The sequence below is a fragment of the Toxorhynchites rutilus genome, chromosome 2, assembly GCF_029784135.1.
Source record: "Toxorhynchites rutilus septentrionalis strain SRP chromosome 2, ASM2978413v1, whole genome shotgun sequence".
NCBI classification, from domain to species: domain Eukaryota; kingdom Metazoa; phylum Arthropoda; class Insecta; order Diptera; family Culicidae; genus Toxorhynchites; species Toxorhynchites rutilus.
This window is the reverse complement of record NC_073745.1, coordinates 97,006,227-97,030,149: the sequence shown is the minus strand read 5'-3', so window position 1 is coordinate 97,030,149 and position 23,923 is coordinate 97,006,227. Positions and strand designations below refer to the sequence as shown.

The 23,923-nt window shown below is 38.6% G+C and overlaps 1 protein-coding gene across 1 annotated transcript in view; it reads left to right on the top strand.

The window, feature by feature from the left end:
* The window catches only part of LOC129764191 (uncharacterized), a 295,221-nt gene that overhangs the window by 194,710 nt on the left and 76,588 nt on the right, over positions 1–23,923 (top strand). The window contains exons 4-7 of the mRNA XM_055763044.1: positions 18,738–18,964; positions 19,571–19,724; positions 19,876–20,145; positions 20,230–20,418. Of these exons, the coding sequence (XP_055619019.1) occupies positions 18,738–18,964; positions 19,571–19,724; positions 19,876–20,145; positions 20,230–20,418 (840 nt within the window). The remainder of the gene's footprint in view (positions 1–18,737; positions 18,965–19,570; positions 19,725–19,875; positions 20,146–20,229; positions 20,419–23,923) is intronic.

Here is a 23,923-nt window from a genome sequence, read left to right as displayed (position 1 = left end):
GATCTTTTAGTGGGAGTAAGCCTGCCAAAACCTCGAGACTCATGGTATGCGTTGAGGGCATACATCCCAACGCAATACGGAGACAAAAATACAGCTGATTGAAAACAGAAACTGCCATACTCCATCACTGAGAGAATAGTTGTTCGATACAACATTATAAGATCTTCGGGATGGGCTCCCCACCAGGTGCCGGTAATTGTACGGAGAAAGTTTATTCTTTGTTGGCATGTTTTACTCAGATACCTAATATGGGCCCCCCAAGTACATTTGGAGTCGAACCAGACCCCAAGATACTTGAATGACATAGCATGAGTGATCGGTTTACCCAAAAGTTGAAGCTTTGGTTTTGCTGGTCTATGCTTCCTAGAAAAAACCACCATCTCTGTTTTCTCCGTGGAGAATTCGATCCCTAGCCCAATGGACCAGGTTGAAAAATTGTTCAAAGTATCTTGTAAGGGTTCTTGCAGGTCGGATTCGTTTGATCCTACGACAGACACCACTCCATCATCTGCAAGTTGTCTTAGGCTGCAAGTTTGTGTAAGGCAATTGTCGATGTCGCTTACATAGAAGTTGTTCAAAAGGGGGCTTAAACATGAGCCTTAGGAGAGGTCCATGTAAGAGAACCGACTTACTGCCGAATCTCCGTGAGAAAAGTTCAAATGCTTCTCACAAAGCAAGTTATATAACATATTATTCAATAGAGGCGGCAGACCCCGAGAGTGTAATTTGTCTGACAAAACCTCTATTGAAACAGAATCAAAGACCCTTTTTATGTCCAAGAATACTGAAGCCATTTGTTTCTTTTCGGCGTAAGCCAATTGAATTTCTGAAGAAAGCAACGCAAGACAATCATTCGTCCCCTTGCCCCTGCCGAACCCATATTGTGTATCTGAGAGTAGGCAAAAATATTGTAGGTATCATAGTTTTTATGTTATAAATTTTTGTAGAAATATAAGAAAAAATATTGGCTTTTTTCCAAAAAGTAGTCTAATTGTTTTTCGAATATTTGAAGTATGCATAGTTGCTAAACACGTTCGACGCCCAACGCGATGTTTTTGAGTTTCTTGCAGAGCCCAACTTACGATTAAATTATTAAATGAAGATCAAACTTAGTTTATAGATAACTTTTACATGATCTAGCAATGTTTGTTTTCAATTGAAGACGAATTGATGACAATAACACATGCCAAAGTCATAGTATGGGGTTTTTGCAAAAAACTGCAGTACAAACCATCTTCTTCGTCTTCTTCAATGGCACTAACGATCACAGTGCAAGTCGGAGGAAATTTCTTTGACGAAAAATTCTCCCGACCAGAACGGGAATCGAACCCGAACACCCGGTATGTTAGTTATGACGCTAACCACTCGGCCAAGGGAGCACAAACCATCCGTACTATAAATTAATAAAAAGTATAGTATAAACAGTATAATATTATGGTTATGATTTAATTATTTTTCTTCATATCCTATAGTTACATTTAGGTGCCTATTCTATCAAATTCCTTCTAAAAATCCTACTCAATTTAAACGAGGAAAGTGTCACCCATATCTGGGTGACGGGGCGCGAAAGTGTTAAATGGCCCATGTCTTTACACCCACAACGTTTCACTACTATCTGAGATGGTGCTGCCAACGGCCAGTCGAGTTGGCATGAAATTCGTCAATAGATGATAATTTGTTATAGTTTGAGTCCTGAAAACCGGATTCGAAAACTCCTCTTCTACTCAATCACGGTTGACGTGACTGAAAACAAATTTTAACGAACGCTCTTCTACGATTTCAACAAAAAAATAATGCAAATTAAGTGCAAAAATCGGGACAAATTATAGATTATGTAGGAGAATGGAAGACTTTATCTTCGTAATATTCATCTGTTGCAGAAGAATGAAATAAAAATATAGCATGATACAAATGGTTAGTTTTCGCTTTCCGGTCGCATTAATTCATTCAATGCTTTTTTGAAGCTTTCCATTCTTAAATTAAATAAATAAATTGCTATTATTCCAAAAATATTTAATTCATTTAAAAATTGTGTGTTTGTTCAATGTAAAAATTACCTAAGTCTCGAAATTATTATTTTTTTCTCAAATCACTTCAAACGTGTGAAACGTGATCCAGAGAGCCATAATACTCCGAAACCAATCTATGGAAACTGATTTCACTCTCGAATCGATTGAAGCGAAGAAACCTAATCTATGTGTTCATTCGAAGCTTTGCATGCTCCGATACATAATCCCAAGTATAAGGTTTTCCTTTTTCCCTCAAACGAACGCCCTTTGTCACGACCTAGTTTTCCAAACGATCGAAGTTGAGGAATGTTTGTTCTTCAGCTTCTTGAGGGTGTATTTACGCCCATCACTAGCATTCTCTCGTTTGGCTGTTTTCGCAGCGTGAGTTTGAAATTTCATTCCTCAGAAGAGGAAAGTCCAGTTTAGCTATAGATTTTTTTTCCACTCTCCTATTGTGGGATTGTTTTTTTCTATCCATGAGCTGTTTGAAGCGGGGATTCCTTAATTCCATTTTATGACAACTATTTTTTGCGCTCTCTCATCCGATGGAAATGAAATAGAAATATCAAAGGGAGCTTTGTGGACGAGCTTGCAATGTTGAAACACATATGTATATTTGGCTGACTGTTAAGCTGGGAATGTTTCAGTGTTGATATGGCAGCGGTCCATTTCCAATTCAATTTGGAACGATGAAGAATGTTTGGGATGGGAAAATATTGAAATCCGAATGAATTTTTTTCATGTTACGCTGTGATTGGGGATGAAGGGATGGTTGAACTTTCTGAGAATTCAGATAGCTTTAAAAATTGAGGCTGAAAATGAAACAACACCTTGGAAAAGAGAATTGTGTGAACGTTAGTGTTCGGAATATACCAATATAATGTCTTAGTATAGTGATATAATAAGATTCAGTTGATCTATGTCTCAATTTTATACTTGATACTGGATACCCGAGATCGCCTATAGTTTTTTTTTAATAAAATCCCATTTAGTAATAAATAAAAATTAAAATATGCTTCTTATTTCAATGTATGTTCATATCCTAAATAGAATATGATCTAATACTTATCAATTCAAATTAGAATAAATTTTCAGTTTAAATTTATACCTTATTTCATCGTTTCAGCACGACTTTTTGTTGTCCATATATTGGCCATTGAACGGTCTTTTGTTTTTTTTAATTCCCATTTTTTCGGGAAAAATGCTTGTATTGAAAGATTTCTGTTTCATCAACATTTTAGAAGGAAAAAATCTATTGTCATACCATGTTATTGCATAAAAAGAGAGGACGAAAGAAACTCACATTATACCATTACTGTTTTTCAAATCTCAAGTGAAAACCAATTTCCTTGCTAATTTTAGTGGGAAGAGTTCGCATATATACTTCTCTCTTTCAACCACTGAACTTGAAGCTACAGAACAAGTGAATCAATCTGGCTCAGTTTCATGACAATATTTCAGTATCTGTAGCAAATTATGTTACTTTTGGAGAAAATGATACATCAAGGTTCTAACGAGGTACCAAGAATGCTTACTTGCTGGGGAACGTACGTGAAGATGATTTTCATGTAGCTTCCCGGCCAAAAGTGCAGAGTGTTTCAGATTAAACGCAACAAATTGTAATAATATCTACAAATGTGAACCGATTTTTATTTTTAAAAAGCGAAAATACAGCTTACTTTAGGACATTTTCGATGTGAACACCCCTTTTTTCGATAACATGTTTTAAACGGTGAACAAAATTCTTCATGCACAACTCTAACATTACGACTTCGATGCTGTTGATAGTCCGAGTTATTTCATCTTTAAGTTTTATACTATAAAGCCACGGATCGAGGCTTTTTTTAAATTTTGATCTGTATGGCCCAAGTAATACTACATTGAGACAGTGAAGCTCCTTTTAAAATGCAATAGTAATTTGAAAAGAAAAAGCATGTCTTAAGCAACCTTTTCACGATTAAGTTTTCGAAAAAAAATACAAGCCTTTCGAAACGTTTCGATTTGCAACGCGTTCCATACCCTGTGACCCAGCTATGGGTGACACTTTCCTCGTTTAAATAAAAAAATTTGCTAGATCATGTAAAAATGGCTACAAATTAAGTTTGATCTTCATTTAATAATCTATCCGCGTGTTGGACCCCGCAAGAAACTCAAAAACGTCGCGTTGGGCGACGAACGTATTAAATTGTGTGAATTGGTTAGTGAAACACGCAAATTATTTCCAATAACTATTTCCTTCATTTATTGATTTGATTATAAGGGGAGGTAAATCACCAGGATATCTCGATAATTTTTGAATGGCTTGTATCATTCACAAGCATGAGTTTTTGGAACATTCGATTCAGCGTCTGGATAAAGCACTCAAAATTTCTCGTATTCTCTCAAGGAAGTACGGCGAGTGATTTTCCGGCCTCACTGAACGGATAGCTTCGACAGAGCTAAGACTATCCGTTACAATGTAATAGTGTTCAACAGGTCGTGAGGCGACGCTGTCCAGCGCCCAGTATATCGCTGCCAATTCAGCAATATATACCGAGCAAGGATTCTGAAGACTGTGTGAGGTGCTAAAAAATACGTTGAACACTCCAAATCCTGTGGACTCATTCATAGAGGACCCATCAGTAAAGTACATATTATCACAATTGATACGCCCATACTTTGAATTGAAGATCGTAGGAACGATCCTCGATCGAAGATAATCTGATGTTCCATGGATATCCTGCTTCATGGACAGATCAAAATGCACAGAGGAATTGATGTAGTCAGGAAAACAAACACGGTTGGGAATATACGAAGAAAGATTAACCTGCATGGAGATGAATTCATGATATGAGCTCATGAATCCAGAATGAAAATTTTGCTCGATCAGCTGCTCAAAATTTCCGATCACCAATGGGTTCATAACCTTACACCGGATGAGGAACCGAAGAGATAATAAATTGAAGCGATCTTTTAGTGGGAGTACGCCTGCCAAAACCTCGAGACTCATGGTATGCGTTGAGGGCATACATCCCAACGCAATACGGAGACAAAGATACTGAATTCGCTCGAGTTTAATTAAGTGTGTTTTGGCAGCTGATTGAAAACAGAAACTGCCATACTCCATCACTGAGAGAATAGTTGTTCGATACAACATTATAAGATCTTCGGGATGGGCTCCCCACCAGGTGCCGGTAATTGTACGGAGAAAGTTTATTCTTTGTTGACATTTTTTACTCAGATACCTAATATGGCCCCCCCAAGTACATTTGGAGTCGAACCAGACCCCAAGATACTTGAATGACATAGCATGAGTGATCGGTTTACCCAAAAGTTGAAGCTTTGGTTTTGCTGGTCTATGCTTCCTAGGAAAAACCACCATCTCTGTTTTCTCCGTGGAGAATTCGATCCCTAGCCCAATGGACCAGGTTGAAAAATTGTTCAAAGTATCTTGTAAGGGTTCTTGCAGGTCGGATTCGTTTGATCCTACGACAGACACCACTCCATCATCTGCAAGTTGTCTTAGGCTGCAATTTTGTGTAAGGCAATTGTCGATGTCGCTTACATAGAAGTTGTACAAAAGGGGGCTTCAACATGAGCCCTGGGGGAGGCCCATGTAAGAGACCCGACTTACTGCCGAATCTCCGTGAGAAAAGTTCAAATGTTTCTCACAAAGCAAGTTATATAACATATTATTCAATAGAGGCGGCAGACCCCGAGAGTGTAATTTGTCTGACAAAACCTCTATTGAAACAGAATCAAAGGCCCCCTTTATGTCCAAGAATACTGAAGCCATTTGTTTTTTTTTTCGGCGTATGCCATTTGAATTTCTGAAGAAAACAACGCAAGACAATCATTCGTCCCCTTGCCCCTGCGGAACCCATATTGTGTATCTGAGAGTAGGCCATTCGTTTCAACCCATCGATCAAGGCGAAACAAGATCATTTTCTCCAACAATTTCCGTATACAAGACAGCATTGCTATTGGGCGGTACGAATTGAAGTCGGACGCGGGTTTTCCGTGTTTTTGAATAGCTATAATTCGCACTTGTCTCCAATCATCTGGAACAATATTATGCTCCAGAAACCGATTGAACAAGTTCAACAAGCGATGTTTCGCCACATCAGGGAGATTTTTCAGCAAGTTGAACTTAATTCTATCCGATCCCGGAGCAGAATTGTTACATGAAAGGAGAGCAAGAGAGAATTCTACCATCGAAAACTCGGAATCAAGATCGCACCTATCTTGTGGTATATCTCGAACAATTTTTTGCACAGGAGCGGAATCAGGACAAACCTTCCGTGCAAAATTCAAAATCCATCGATGTGAATATTCTTCGCTTTCATTCGTTGAAGAGCGATTTCTCATGTTTCGAGCCACTTTCCATATTTTTTTCATTGACGTTTCTCGTGACAAACCTCCCACGAAATTTCGCCAATAAGCACGTTTTTTCCCTTTGATCAAGTTTTTAAATTGATTTTCAAGGTCCAAATACGTCTGAAAATTTTCAGGGGTTCCACGTTTCCGAAAAGCTTTAAATGCATTCGATTTTTCTACATAAAGCTTGGAACATATGCTATCCCACCATAGATTGGGAGGCCTTCGACGAATAGTGGAACCTGGGATGGGTTTCGTTTGAGCGCGAACCGCGCTGTCATAGATCAAACGAGAAAGGAAGTTATACTCCTCCAATGGAGGTAAACCATCTCTGGAATTGATGGTTAGAGTAATCGCGTCCGCATATTTTTTCCAGTCAATGTGTCTTGTGAGGTCATATGCCATGTTTATAGATTCAGAAGAATTCGACCCAATGGTGATGGAAATTTTGATTGGCAAGTGATCACTACCGTTGGGGTCCTGGATTACATTCCACTTGCAATCTAACGATAGTGCATCGAGCAAAGCGAGAGGTCAAGAGCACTTGGGTTAGCAGGAGGTTTAGGCACACGTGTTGTTTCCCCAGTGTTCAAAACGGTCATATTGAAGTTGTTACAAAGGTCATATATCAACAATGAACGATTGTCGTCGTACTGTTCCCCCCAGGCAGTTCCATGAGAGTTGAAGTCTCCCAAGATCAATCGTGGCTCAGGAAGGAGTGAGCACATGTCATCAAGTTGTTTGCGGCTAACCGCAGCTCTCGGAGGCCAATACAAGCTGACAATACAGAGGTCATTGCCTCTGATGTTTGCATGACAAGCAACAGCTTCGATCCCTCCAATAGGTGGAAGGTCAATTCGAAAAAATGAGTGGCACTTATTGATCCCCAAAAGCACCCCTCCGTATCTATCATCACGGTCCAAGCGTATAATATTAAAATCGTGGAAAGAGATATCATCTCGCGAAGAAAGCCAAGTTTCGGACAGAGCAAAAACATCACAATTGAAGTTATGAAATAAAAATTTGAATGTATCCAATTAAGGGATAAGACTACGACAATTCCACTGAAAAACAGTGATATCTCCGACCTCTCTATCTAAATTAGACATCAAGAGAGATAATCATTGCAAGGAGGGGCCATGTTTGCATCAATTGCTGTAAAATTGTCTTTAATACTGGAAGCATTGAGATGACAAGGGTTCTGATGGAGTCGGAAACATTAAAACACTTGAAGATTTGATCCAAAAGGTCAGACAACTTTATAAATCCCGATTGGGAAGTTGAGCTGGACGGAAAAACAGGGACAGTTGGGGTTTTTGATGTCCCCTCGAGTGCTGGGTCGTTTGAAGCTAACTGGGGGTATCACCGGGGGGACTTGTTCTTGAACTTTGGGAGTGGTCACATTTTTGCGCCGGGGATTCCCTTTGAAAATAAACGGTGTGCCCCCGCTAGCTGTGTCCGCTTCCATTTCATCAACTGGCAACGTGGAAAAGATATTGTGTGTTGAGATTGGTTGTTGTTGTTGGGCCAGTGGAGAAGCGCCCTTTAAAATATCCGCAAAAGTGCGCTTCGAGCGTTCCTTTAAAGAGCGCTTCTGTTTCTCCCAGCGACTCTTGTAAGTTTCACAAGCTGAGAGCGCGTGTGGGGATCCTCCGCAATATGGACACTTATGCTCAGTCGCACTGCAGGATTTCCCCTCATGTTGCTCTCCGCAAGTGGCACAGCGCTCCTTGTTGGCACAATAATCTGAAGTGTGACCAACTGACTTGCATTTGTTGCAAGTCATGGGCTTTGGCACGAAGAGTCGCACAGATAGTCTCAATTTGTCCACCATAACGTAGTCAGGGAGGGCGGCACCAGCAAAGGTGACTCGAAACGAGTCTGATGGCGTAAATTTAGTTTGGTCCCCATCATGGGAGAGTTTCCCGAGTTGGCGACAGTCCAAGATCTTTACTTCCATTGAGGGAAGCTTCTTGAACTTGCCTTTTCCTTCTTTTTTTATTTGTTCGCTCGTCAGACCCGTTTCAGTTATCACCCCCTCAATTTCTACGTTATGGGAGGGTATAAATGTTCTATATTCGAGAGTGAAGTGTTGGTTTGCAACAATCTCGTTTGCGTTCATTCACGACAACCCGCAATTTGTTCGGTCTAACCCTGCGAATTTCAGATACAGAAGTGTATCTGGCCAGATCTTTCATGATCTGAATCACGTTAAGGCTTTTTCCTTTTGGTTTTGGCCGGAGGAAAACAACCCACGGGCCAGTTCCAGGTGCATCTTCTGGATAAACTCTGACACGTGGTGCGGAGACAACAGAGGGAGAAGACGAGGACGAGGACGAGGACGAGGATTGGGTTGGATCGGAAACATCAGAAGGGGGAAGCGAAATCGATGATGGGAGAGGGGGAGTGGAAGTAACAGTGGGTTCAGAAGGGAGGCTTGGAAGGATGAGCAGATTCGTCCCCAGAAGAATTATCTTCTTTTTGAGGGACTCGTTTATGTTTTTTCCCAGATCTTGAATGGGATTCATTATCGGAGATCTCCATCTTTGGAGATCCTCCACTATTCTCCATTTTACAAAATTTTTTGTCTTATTTCTAATCTATTATTGATTTTAACAATAATCTCAAAAAAAAATAACAAAACAAACAAACAAAAAAATATGATGATAATATTAAACAATGAACATATGAGTTGAACAATAATATTAATATTAAATATGTGCACCTTAATATAAAAGTTGTTCCGATACTGCGCTCTACTGCCCTAATAAGGGAGAGACAGAGGCTACGCGCTATGGATCAACACAATAGCGCAAGAATAGCTCACACGGTCACGTGATGATAATTCCCGTTAACGACAGCCACACGATGGCGATCCCGTTATGCCAATGTTCAACAGCCGCCAAGGGCTGCAAGCTGCAAGAGCGCTGCTTCCTTTGTTCCACTTCACAAAAGGTCAATTCGAAAGCGGACAGCAATGACCTTCACTCGTACACTATACCAATCGCACAATAGTAAAAGTGGCAACGCACAATAACGACACTGAACTTTACTCGTCAAGAGTTGGATAGCGAATGAAAAGATCAATTTGATTAGCACAAACATCAAATAGACTAACAACGCTTATGATGATGTAACTGTAGAATATATGGGAATTAAATTTTTCATGTCTTCCGACGATCTTTCAGAGTTTTCCTAAAATTTTCCGATTTTTCTCTACGCTATATTGATCTACGGCAAGAGATGAATACAGCGAAATAAATACGGCTCAAATCGGACCATCCCATCCACGGATTTTCCGCTTACCAACACATTTGGTCTTCTATTTTTATTTATATAAAAGATAGATAATTTGTATTCTAATGAAGCAAAAAGTACGAAAATCAGGACAAAACCTGGATCATTCCAAAAAAATAAGGCAAAACCGAGTGTTCGTCAGGATGTCAGGTAGTGCGCCTAAAAGTCTGGCAAATCCTCAAAAATCAGGAAGGTTGGCATCTATGATGGAAGGTGTAAAGTTTACGATAACAAAATAGAAGGAATTTATGCAATTGGCAGCATCATCTCAGATGGCAGTGAAACACGTTGGTCAATCAAGCAAATTAGCATACTTGAAATCACAAAAAAACATCTAGACGACTCTTCGAAAATGGTAAATCGGGGTTTTTAACGCTTACAAAAAATCGTAACTCAAGAAAGTTTAAGACACACAAGAATTTGCATAAATAATGAAATAGTTAAATTTTTTTTAATAAATATCAAACAAATCATAAACATTACGCAAAAAAAAACTTTAAGTATTAAAATTTTTTTCTTCAAAAATGTATATCTTTAAAATTCTGAAAAATATATATGAATAGATCATACAATAACCAAAAAGTCATTCATAAATGGGAAGATGAGCATTTCACAGGAAAAGAGTGAAAAAGAAGCTCTCTAACAAAAAAAAAATCATGTTGATTTGTGATTATTAGATGGGCTATTCATATTAGTTTTTTCAGAATTTTTCAAAAAATATTTTTGTGAGAAAATTTAATTTAATTGTAAATTTTTTTTCCGGCGCATTTTTAATTTTTTTAATAATCTTTTAACGATATTCAATCAACAACCAAAATTAACCAACGACATTTTTCGATCAAAATTGTGGATTGGATTTTTTTGACTTAGTTTTTTTGTAATTTTTATCTGACCATTGGTGTATACGACCTTGTAGATGAATAGTTTCATGATTTCTGTATTGATAGAACATAGTTTTATAGTTAGAATATCTTTTTTTCGTGTTTGGATCTCATTTTTAGTCCTTTATTACATTACCCGCGATTTTAATAATTCGCGATGCCTTTGCCAGACTATTCAGCGGATAATCGGAGTTCTACTGTATATAAATCGCTCTTACAATAGCTGACATTTCAAACCTTTTCTTTTGTAAAAAATTGAGTAAAATTCGAGCCTGTTTTCAATAAAACGTCTCGATTTTTTATTTCAGATTTCAAGTATGCAAAGTTGCTTAAATGCCCATTGTATTTACACCCACAAAGATTCACAGCTTGTGATTTTCGGGCTTCAATATGTTGACATTTCATATAAATGCATGTGTCTGACGTTTTACTTCAGGGACTTCGAAACTGAGTTGCCTGGTGTTTGTTTGTCTTTTACAAACTTCTGAAATTCTAGGAAACATGAATGAAAGCGTTTGTTTTGGAAAACTGGAATAAAAACATGTGATAGTAAAGTATCGTTTTTTGTTATTAAATGTAAAGCAAATCAAAACCTCATAAAGTAAGCTGGCATAGTGATATTGAGAGAGTGGATGAAACGGAACAACATTTTAGGAGTTTTTTAACATTCGATATTCTTTGCGCTAGCAAGTAGGGTAGCTATTTTAGTTTATGGTATGTGTTTCTTCATATTTCGCATAACATATTTTCGCTCTGCGCATAACATTAGGAATCACAGGCGGAAAAATATCACGTGTTAATTCAAAATATGAGGTAAACATAAGCTATACGTTATATATAGCCTTATTTATAGAATAAAAATATTTTCTTGCAGATAATATAATTTGCATATATTTTCACAAATTAAAAAAAAACAGATACAGGTCAGACTCGATTGCGATTCGATTACATACAATATAAGACCCGATTATATACAGTTAATTTTTTATTGTATTTCAAATATGAAAATGAAATGTGTCAACGTTAAAGTGGAAGTTAATTAGCTATTCCGAGTATAGTGAAGTAAAAATCCTGATTTTACTAAATTTTAGTTGAAGATTAGCCACGAATTGTTTAAAATGATATTGCAGCGAAATAAAAAAAATTAGAAATTGGTCGTTAAAGAACAAATTGTAGAGCAATTAGAGAGCTTCAATTTGGTTGATAGAAACATTCAAGTTTATTATGTATTTTTTTGATATAATTAAAAGTAACACCTTAAAAACCACAAACTTTGAAGGTTGTCACTTCTAAAATGATAGTTAAATCCACTAATTTGGAAGTTTCACAACTGAATACTACATATAATTTTTGAATTGTAATTTATGAATTCGAGAGGATGAATCAAAAATTAAATTCTTCTTTTCTATTCAAAAAACGAAAAATATGTGTATAAAAACAAAGAAAAAAAAATTTTTTGGCTCGATTATATACAGTGAAAAGAAATCGAAGACTGCATATAAATCGAGTCCGCGCTGTATCTCTGAAACTGAAAGAAAAAGCCTGTATTTGTGAAACGAATGGTTTTTGCGAAGAAAAAACGAACTTCGGAGTCAAAATTCTGAATGAAAATTAACTTTTCCGAATCAAATTAGTATTCTATGTTAATGAAAATCACCTTTTCTCGCAAGTGGTGAAAAAATCCTACTAGAAAATTGTGTCTAAAATTGATTTTATATTATAACTGATTTCATATTATAGCTGACCCGGCAAACTTCGTCCCGCTCAACATTTGTTTTTTTGTTATCAATACCTTCAAACATTCATGTTTTCTTAATATGAGCAAGTTTTTTTTTTATCCAAAATATATATATTTTTATTAAGGCTCATATGGCGTCAACCTGACGGGGCCGGGAGTTCAATATTTCGACAATGTTTGCCTTATATGTTAGTAATATGTAACCGATTACTCGCGGTTGGCTCGAGGTTAGTATTACAAGTGTTTTCGTAATTGTGATGTTGCTGTCTTCAATGATCTGTACTTGTGCCCGACACGGGATACTTCCTATTGGGATGCAGCTGACCATTAATCAGCAACGCCCCCCTAGTCTGTACCCCATATCTAGCGTGGTGCGTCTTCTCGAGGAATCCAGGATAGAATGGTCACTAGCCGGCGCAATCATCAGCTCGTGTAGAGTTGTCATGAGCGGTACAACCTTTGGCTTTTGTTGAATCATCAGTGGACTGCACAACCTTTGGCCCGTGTATCTGTAAAGAGTGTGTGTATGTATTGCCGCGACTAAGTAAAAGTTTATCGATCGAATAGGAGGGATATGAAATGGGGACACAACGAAGGAAACATCATTAAACGTTGACATCGGCGTTTCTGAGGAACAGGTATAGATGAAGCAGAAGATCAGGATCACGGCTACCTAAGATATCCCGGACGGGGATATCCGATTGTCTGCCTTTTGCTCTCAGTGCTCTAGAGAGCTGAGAGCGAGCAGCATGGAACCGGATACACGACCAGACAACATGCTCGATGTCGTGGTAGCCATCGCCACAATCACAAAGATTGTTTGCTGCGAGCCCAATGCGATAGAGATGCGCGTTTAGGTTGTAGTGATTGGACATAAGCCGAGATATCATGCGAATGAAATCACGACCGACATTCAATCCCTTAAACCAAGCTTTCGTCGAAACCTTAGGGATAATCGTGTGTAACCAACGACCGAACTCATCTTCACTCCACATGCGCTGCCAACTAACGAGTGTGTCCTGACGAGGAATGTGAAAAAATTCGTTATAAGCAATTTGCCTTTCAAAAAGTGTGCCTTCTAAAGCGCCCAACTTAGTTAGCGAGTCCGCTTTCTCATTCCCCGGAATCGAGCAATGAGAGGGAACCCATGCTGAGGTAATCGTGAATAATTTTTCGAACAAAACACTCAATAGATGTCTTATTCTTGTTAGGAAATAAGATGAGCGTTTATCAACTTTCATTGAGCGGATTGCCTCTATTGAGCTGAGACTGTCTGAAAAATAAAATAATGGTCGATGGGCAATGTTTCAATGATCCCTAATGCGTAATATATCGCACCCAGTTCAGCGACATACACGGAACAAGGATCTTTGAGGCACTTTTGAAAGGCACTGGAATTTTCATTGAAGATGCCGAAGCCAGTGGACCCGTTTATGAATCGTCAGTAAAGAACATTTAACAGATCTAACTTTACAATATTCTGCCGAAAATATCGGCGGAATATAATCGGAGCGTAGATGATCTGGTATTCCATGGATTTTTTGTCGCATGGACAGATCAAAAATGACAGAGGAATTGCAAAAGTATGGGAAGCAAACTTGGTTGGAGATGCCTGGTGAAGGGTGCACGTCGTGGGTAAGGTACTCATGGTATAAAGACATAAAACTTGACTGAGGAGTCAGTTGGAGTAGATTTTCGAAGTTATCAATCACCAATGGATTCATGATCTTGCAACGGATGAGAAATCTGTAGGATAATTCTGTGAACCGAAGAGTAAGCGGGGGTACTCCTGCCAAAACTTCGAGACTCATCGTATGTGTCGAATGCAAACACCCCATGGCTATTCGCAAGCAACGATATTGTATTCTCTCCAGCTTGAGAATATGAATCCTGGCAGCTGATCGGAAGCAAAAACTGCCATATTCTAACACTGATAATATCGTTGTTTTGTATAACTGAATGAGGTCTCCTGGATGGGCACCCCACCATGTTCCGGTTATTATTTGGAGAAAATTGATTCTTTGCTGGCATTTCTGTTTCAAATACGCAATGTGTATTCCCCAGGTACATTTAGAGTCAAAATATACTCCAAGGTATTTGAAAAACATCGAGTGCCTGATCGCTTTGCCGGATAGGTTAAGCTGGAATTGGGCGGGTTCGTGCTTCCTAGAAAAAACGACCAATTCGGTTTTCTCCGTAGAGAATTCGATACCCAGCTTGAGAGCCCACGTGAACAGGTTGTTCAGGGTATCTTGCAAGGATTTTTGCAGAACGGCGGGATTAGTACCCGTGAATGAGCAAGTTCATGAGTCCAATCGCAGAACTGTTCATTGATTGATCTTCTAATCGACCCCGTTGAATTTACCTTTTACTATAAAATTCCTAGTATTACTAACAAAACTCATCATTATAATATCAGATTATTTTCAGACACAATTCTCGGTCAAATTTTTCAACCACTTGCAAATAACATGTTTCCCTGTTACATGGAATAAATGCTTTAGACAGAAAATATGATAGAATAAAAACAGCCCTAAATCGGAAAATTCCTTCCTCGAGTTCTGGTGGAGAGTCTGAACACCATAGAATCATTTATTGCACCCTAAAACCTTCTTCTTCTTCTCCAATGGCACTAACGTTCCTAGAGGAACTTCGCCGTCTCAACGTAGTATTACTTGCGTCATTTTTATTAGTACTTAGTTGAGATTTCTATGCCAAACACGCCTTGAATGCATTCTGAGTGGCAAGCTCTAGAATACGCGTGATCACAGTGCAAGTCGGAGGAAATTTCTTTGACGAAAAATTCCCCCGACCAGAACGGGAATCGAACCCGAACACCCGGCATGTTAGTTATGACACTAACCACTCGGCCAAGGGAGCACAACCCTAAAACTTACACATGCAAAATTTGGTTCAATTTGTTTCATTTGTGTTTCATTTGTATGGCAGCCTCCTCTTAAAGAGGGGGGCGGAGAGTCTAACCATCATAGAAACATTTATTGTACCCTAAAACCTCCATATGCCTAATTTGGTTTCATTTGCTTGATTAATTCTCGAGTAATGTAAAAATTTGTGTTTTATTTGTATGGCAGCCCCCCTCAGATAGGGGGGTGGAGAGTCTAAACACCATAGAAACATTTTTTGCACCCAAAAACCTTCACATGCCAAATTTGTTTTCATTTGCTTGATTAATTCTCGAGTAATGCAGAAAATTGTGTTTCATTTGTATGGCAGCCCCCCCGGTCCCAAAAACCCCTATATACCAATTTTCATGTTGATCGGTTCAGTAGTTTCCTAGTCCATAAGAATCAGATAGACAGACAGACAGACAGAAATCCATTTTTATATATATATATAGATAATTATTTTCAGTTCAAATATTGGAAATAGGTGGAGCTAGGATCAGGACTACATCCTTCAAGTAATAAATCTAACGCCATGTAGAATTTTTTTTTTAGTTTTTGTAGTTCTTTCAATTTATTTGTTTGATTTTTTTTCATGTTAAGTGCTAGAAAAGGTGAGAATCTACAATAAATGGATGAAAAAAAACGTTATTTTATGCAGAAATATTCATAAAAATTAGTATTGAAGTAGTGTTCGGAATTTGAATCAAGTTTCTTTGCATGATTCAAATTCCGAACACTTCATTTTAAATGTAAATTTACTAATCTTTAATGGTATAAATAATTGAATAATGAGAGCCTTGACATTCTATGGGCTATAGGCTTCATTTTAGCATCATTTACAGGTATCGACACAGCCTATAATTTATAATATTAGGCATTTGCAAAAAAGTGACAGTCAAAACCAATGATAAAATGTTTACGTTAGCAAATTTCGTAAAAGACAAGCACCATTATTTTTTCAGTTTTTGTAGTTTTTTCAACTATTTTGTTTGCTGTTTTCATGTAAAGTGCTAGAAAAGTAAGAATCTACATTAAATGAATGAAAAAAATATATATATTTCATGCAGAAATATTTATTAAAATTAGTATTGAAGTAGAGTTCGGAATTTGAATCGAGTTTCGACGTATGATTCAAATTCCGAACACATCATTTTTAAATGAAAATTTACTGAACTTTAATGTTATAAATAATACCATAATGAAAACCCTAACATTCTTTGGTTTCTTGGCTTCATTTACAAAAAAATAGTGACTATCGAAAACCAGTGATAAAATGTTTGCATTAGCAAATTCCGTCGAATACAAGCATCGTGAATTTTTCGATTTTTGTATTTTAATTGCTGTTTAAATGTTCGTTCGGTAAAAATCTCGTTACGAATCTACTATAAATTGTTAAAAAAAAATCTATTATGAAGAAAAATTTGCAAAAAAACAAATGGAATCCTATTCACATGGATCTCATCGAGTCGCATAGGAATATCGAACGAACACTAAATCATGTTAACTTTGAAAAAAAATAACTCAAAAACGAAAAAAAACACACCTCTGATTTTTGGATATGTTATTGTAAAAACTCCTCAGCTTTCAAGAAAAAATATAAAAATATATCACGCCCTTGGTCTCGGAACCATGTAAACTAGAAAAAACGAACACAATCGATAATTACGAAAACCAAATCAAATTTTTTTGCGAGTAAAATATTTTTCCTCGAAAGATTAGCTTATTCACTTTAATATATCGATCATCTGAATCGGTCCAGTAGTTCAAAAGTTATGATTTTTTTTGAACAAATGCATTTTGGCTGTTCGAAATTTGAGACAAAAGTGTTCGGAATATGAATCAGTGACACAAATGGTGTTCGGAATTTGAGACAAATGTGATCAATGTGATTTTTAGTTTTTCACCATGAAAATATACAGGGCTTCCCATTTCGGGCTTCCGAAAGTATACAGCCCTGCGCTGACAACCGTTTGACATAGCTGTCAACCAAAGCGTCATATCGTTAGTTGAATGTCTGCCATTTTACAATATGGATCGTTTTAGCATCGCACAACGTGTTAATCTTGTTAAATTATACTATAAAAATTATGAAAAACCGGCAAATGTTTTTCGAGCATTACGGAAGGATTTTGGTCGTCATGGACGGCCTACAGAGCACACAATCGCTAATGTAGTGCGTAAATTCGAACAAACTGGATCCGTAGCGGATATTGTGAAACCTGTGCATCATCGTAATGTGCGTTCGGCCGAAAATATTGCTGCTGTTGCTGTCAGTGTGGAGGATGACCCGAATGTTTCGATTCCACGGCGTGCTCAGCAATTGGGCTTGTCAAACACATCATTGTGGCGAATTTTGCATTTGGACTTGCACCTACATCCATATAAAGTCCAACTGGTACAAAAATTAGAGCGTGGTGACCATGGAATGCGTCGGGCATACGTCGATTGGGTGAACGAACAACAGCAGCAAAATGCTGAATTTTCGCATCAAATTTTATTCAGCGATGAGGCACATTTCGAGGCCATTGCATCCGCCAAAAGTCACTGTTTGGTGCGCATTATGGTCTGGTGGAGTCATCGGGCCATATTTCTTTGAAAATGAGGACGGCGAGACGGTAACTGTGAATGGTGAGCGCTATGACCGCATGTTAACCGATTTTTTTTTGCCACAAATTGAAGATATGGATACGGATGACATGTGGTTTCAGCAGGACGGCGCCACGTGCTACACACCACGACCGAACATGGCCATATTGCGAACGAAATTTGAGGAGCGCATAATTTTGCGTTTTGGTGATGCCAATTGGCCATCCAGATCATGCGATTTGAACCCGCTAGACTTTTTTGTGGGGTTATGCGAAAGACCGTGTTTATGCCAACTCTCCGCAAACTCTTGAACATTTGAAAGACAACATTCGTGAAGTTATGACCGAGATACCGCCCCATATGTGCCGAAAAGTCATCGAAAATTACCTGTTCCGGATCGAGGGGTGCGAGGAAGCCCTAGGTGGACACTTGAATGATGTTGTATTTCACACATAATGGCATAAACCAAACTTTAATTTGAAATAAAAGTTTCATCGAAATTCGAATTCTAAGTGTATTTTATATTTTAAACCCTGAAGTCAAATGAAAAAGAAGGCTCTATTGTATCCAAAAATAAAATAATTTCGCGATAAAGTACCATTTTCAGTAATGAGACACTGTTTAATGGCCACTTAAATGTTCGGAATTTGTGACAAAACGGTATAGCGATTCCGACGAAAAATTACCGCATCTGGAACATCAGTAAATTATCGCGCTTATTGCATTTTGCGACACCGCGCTGCAGCTTACCAGCGAGTTTGTCACATTTTCTGATCCCACTTGGCTCAAGAGGATTATATGCTTAACAAGGAAAAAATGGATCAAAATCGCTTGCGTTAAGCTCTCGGTTACAGCAAAACTCTACCCGTCCCGTTCAACGCTCCATCCGACAGCGTTACAGCAAATCTGCAGAAGAAAAACATTTAAAACAATCGCACAAATTCCCTTTCTGTCCTCTTTGCAGATCCCCCCAAGGAACCGTACCTGCTGATCGACCAGCGGCGCCTCGACGCAGGAAACATGTTCATTCCGGTTAAGGAGAACTCCGAGCTCACGTTGGCCTGCGTTAGCGAGGGCGGAAATCCGAAGCCTTCGCTCAGCTGGGAAGTGCTGCTCAGCCCCGGAATCGACCGTCACGCGCAAAAAATCTCTAACGATGTGCTCGAGCTGCAGGAGATTAAACGAGACAAGGTTCGTATGCACACGAGATGGTGTGTATGTGTGGGCGCGATGTGTGTGGGTGTATGTGTGTGAATGTGTTAGGGCCTTAATTTTATGCTCTGATTAACGATGGCGCAGGAACTTTCGGAATCTCTTTTTCGCGGATTTTGTGTGTTTTTTTTTTGCTTTCTTTAGCGATCGCTTTGTGACGTTCATTTCCGCGACAGTATCCCATGTATGCTCCTCGGGTCGAATGTTTAGTCCCGGCTTACGACTGGCAGGCAGTAGGAAATGAAGGAAAAATAGACGGGATGTGCGCTACATGTTTTCCCAGCACCAGCAGCGGAAAGAAGCTTTTCATTTTTGCTCGCACATTTTTTATTCGCTGCGGATACGGATTAGTGGTGTGCAAAATCCACTCATTCTGTGCCGGTTTGAATGTTTTTCCACAGACAGAGTCTTGTAATTGTGTATGTGATTCTTGGTTGTATGAGTTTCTAGAGAATACTAGATTTAAGTGATTTTTCCCTCGAAATCATTACCACGTGAATATTACTTTTGAGCACCCCGTACTACGTTATACATTTCTAACGCATCCCCATTGTGTTTGGTTTTTTTCCTCTCATATCCTCGCAGGATAAGGAATCCTACAAAATAAACACTGGTGCTATTTCGGAAGCGAAGCTTCCGGCAGTCTTTCGTGTGCATCATAACGCGCGCATCCTTTGCGTTATGGAACATCCGACGCTCAAAATGCGTCAAAACGCCTCGATCCTGCTCGACGTTCAGTGTAAGTATTGACAGCCGTTGGAGGCCACTGCTGCCTGACGCGAGACAAAAAGCCAAAAAGGCGCACACAGAAACACATGCCAAACTGGGAAAACCCACCCGGCGGTACTCCGATGGTCGTTTTCTAAAATTTTTGTTTCATCTCTGCGCAGACACACCCTCGTTCGCCATCACAAGGACTCCCGGCTTTGGCTATCCGCTGCGGGAAGGCATCGAGGTGTCACTGAAGTGTGATGTCGACTCGAACCCACCCTCGACGCCGGTTTGGCAGAAAGATGACGGCGAAACACCGGTCCCGCAAACCGGTGACGGATTTCTCAATTTCAGCTCGATTAGGCGGGAACATTCGGGTTGGTACAAGTGCACCTCGCGGCATCTCAACTTCCAGTACTCGAGCATAGGATATTACCTCAGCGTGAGATGTAAGTAATGTCGCCTGAAGTGAAGAGTGCAGAGGCTATAATTAGGCTAGTTTGCTGTTTAATAAACATTGTCTCCATTCGCAGACGACTCCGTTGATGTCACGTCCGAACCGGTGGAGCAGGATTTGCCGATGTCTTCGTCCTCGTCCTCCTCGTCATCGTCCTCATCTGCAACGTTAGCTGCGGCTGGTTCACAAAACGGTGCTAACAATTTCAAAGGTGGTCAGATGGAGGTAGAACTCGGTGGATCCGTCACGCTTCAGTGTCCGCAGGGTAAGTGAGAAATAATTTCATTTCTGTTGAATTTTTGTTCGTACTCATTCTGGCTCTAAAATGCCCAACAAACTCAACTGAGCAAACCGTCTGATCTCGTGCGGAAGTAAACGCCAGAATAGGTGTGTTCGGATAGTTGGCAGATATGTTCACCAGGGCGACTTTTTGTAGCTGCTATCGGTACAATATTTCCCCACCCCACCGCCCCCAGTTGATACGATTTCTTTTCCCACCGCTCACTCCAAAAATTCAACTTTCTCGTCAGCCGCTGGCAGACGACAAAAAAACTAACAAGGAGAAGTGCTATCTAGTTGGATTAATCTACATGCATTTGTGCCTGCGGATAAAAGGATACTCTTCCACCTTGATGCATACTTAAGAAGCAAAAGTTTGCCCTAATGCAGTTAATACCGTAACTGCAACGCTGCCTGTATGTATGGAAGTAGTATCGGGAAATGGAGTACAGTATGGGAAACTTTACAAGCATCGACTTTTGCATCCCAACAACCGGGTGGGCGTAACGGTATCCGGCCAAGTTTGCGTACAGCAATTTTCGAAAGTTAACCGGAATGTAAGAGTTCATTAATATACCTGATTTTATCTAGGTTATCTTGTGTTGAGTTGGGAGAAGCCAAAGGTGGAAATATACTCCAAGTTGGGATTCTACCGCTCATGTGATGATTTATAGTGCTGATGTATTTTTTATTGTTTGATATCCATAACATAAGTAAGTAGATCTTGCATGTTGAGTTCAAGGTATAAATGCCCTTTCAAAAATATCATGTTTTTAAAAAGCATAGATAAACATATAATTTTTGAACAATATTTTGCCAATGAATTATTAGTCATCGTACAAACCTTATTGGTAAACACACGAAATTGAAATGCTTGTAATGTAGAAACGTTACTTTGAAAATTATCGAATTAGTATAATTTTATTATTAAACTAACTGACCCGGCGTACTTCGTCTCACCCTTTTTTTTATGAACTCATTCGAACATTCGCATTTTCTTACTAAGCGTACGTTTTGATTTAAAACGTTTAAAATTTTAACCATAACATTGATTTACGGGAAGAGACGAATAAATCAAAATAAAGACATTTGGTCTTCCATTTTTAATTTATATAATTTCAGATGGCGCAACTTGATTATTATTCCAGTGGTTCAAATTTCCAGACATTCGTTGGAAAACTACTGTCATTGCGCGTCTTTTTCAGTATATGTCAAAAAGTTGAAGCGTAAACAACATAGTTTTTTTGCCACTTCGAATATGTCGAATTTCGTACCAACGAGAGTGTGTTTGCGGGGAGTGTTACTTCATTACTACAATACGAAGAAAAAATCTGCGGAAAGTCATCGCATTTTAGTGGAAGTTTACGGTGACCATGCTTCAACTGAGCGAACGTGTCGAACGTAGTTTGCACGGTTTAAAAGTGGTAATTTTGACCTGGAAGACGAAGAAAGTTCCGGATCACCAAAAAAATATGAAGATGAAAAATTGGAGGCTTTACTCGATCAAGATCCGTCACAAACGCAACAACAACTTGCAGATACACTTGGAGTAGCTCAGCAAACCACATCCGATTGTTTAAAAGCAATGGGAATGATCCAAAAGATAGGACATTTGGGTGCCGTATGAATTGAGGCCACGAGACGCCCAACGCCGTTTTTTCACGTGCGAACACTGCTCCAACGGCATATAAGAAAGCAGAAATTTTGCAGAATCAAGCATTGATTTTTGAAAAAAACAAAGACACTTACCGGTACTCCTAGTAAATGTAATTTTAGAGCATTGTGCGGTGCAATTTTTTGGTAATTTGAAATTTTGGAATTATCAAATTAAGTTTTGAGACACTGCTTCTTAATGTGTTCGTACGATTTTTTTTCTCTTTTATGATTGTTTTTTGGTAATGTATCGAGGATTGAACGTACTATTTCTACCTAATTTTCACCATCTGCATTTTTTTATTTTTATGAAATCGATGATTAATAAAATCGTGGATTTAAATTAATAAGACTAAATATAAATCAACATCTGATCTATTTATAGAATTATTCAATTTCGTATAAAAAGGTTTCGAAGTTTCGATGGTAATTTTATCATAGTAAGATGCACTATGAGTGTTTTTCATATTTTCTCTTTTAAACTATTGACACTGTCGTGAAAAAAAGAAAAACATCGTTTTTTGTGAAAAATTATCTAACTTTCTAATTTATAACAATACTTTCCACAGCGCTGGTGATAAGGTTTAGGGCTCTTCTCACGATTAAACGAGTACAATACAATATAAGAAAAAAACATTAGAAAATTACAAAAAATAGAAGTAAAAAATAATTACTAAAAAATTATTAGGTTTTTTCATACCACGCAGTTCGTGAAATATTCTGAAAAAAGATCACAAATAACGAAAAACACATACACAAACAAATAAACATACATATTCAAATACAAATACCAAAAAAATCAAATTTTAGAGGTTTTTTTTGCACCTCCCAACACTCTTAAAACTCTGAAAAAAATCACACATATTTACACCCAAACTAGCGTTGGCAGAAAACATGTCATCTTTGGCAGAAATGATGCCATTTAGTGTGCTGGAGAGTCAAATGCGCAAATAATGAGTTGTTTTAACAGCTTCAAAATGGTTTGTATGTATGCGTGCAGACATCTCTTTCTGTTTTCTTTCCTCATTTAATTTGGGATTATGCAAAAAAAAAATCCACACGACGTTAATGGGCCGGCTGGAATGCAAAGCTATTTAACACGACCACACTATCCACATGGCTAATGGTGCTTAAGAAGTTGATCAGCAAATTTGTGATAATATTGCACCTGATTATAGAATGAAGTTGGGAACTGTTTTCTAAGAGTAAAAAATGAGCGCATGAAGGAGAACAATTTCTATCTCGGTCTGGGCCGTGTATGTGGCAAAGTACACCCAGGTTTTTTTTACGCAGTTTTTTTGCGTGGTTTTTTTACGAGATTTTTTTACGCGGATCTCCAATTAACGCGGATTAATCTCCCCCTCAGCTCATATTTTTCTCTAATGTTCCCTCAGAGCAAATTACGGTAATTAGTGCTTGTAACGGAGCTTAGCGCTTAGTGCCGCACCTTATCACGATTCTTACGTGGATTTCAGGTGTTGGGTAACGAAGAGCTCGCCGGGCGGTACAACGGGACGGGGTTTTTACGGGCAACGATTCGTGAATGTCTCTCCCTGTCTTCTTAGCTCTGGACGGTCCAACAGTGATACTGCACGTGCATCGGCAGAAGAGTGTACAAATTACTAGGGAATCTTCTAGCAACAGCAGATGACCTCATTCGTGAGAAAAACCGAACTATACTACCAGTAACCAACGAAATTGCAGGAAAAAACTACGGGTTTTCGGAAGCGAGCAACACTTAACTTTTTACTTCCGTTCTACGTAAAAATAGTCCGATTTGATATCTATCATTAGGTGATATGGTTTTTTTTACGCGGATTTTCCAATTAACGTGGTTT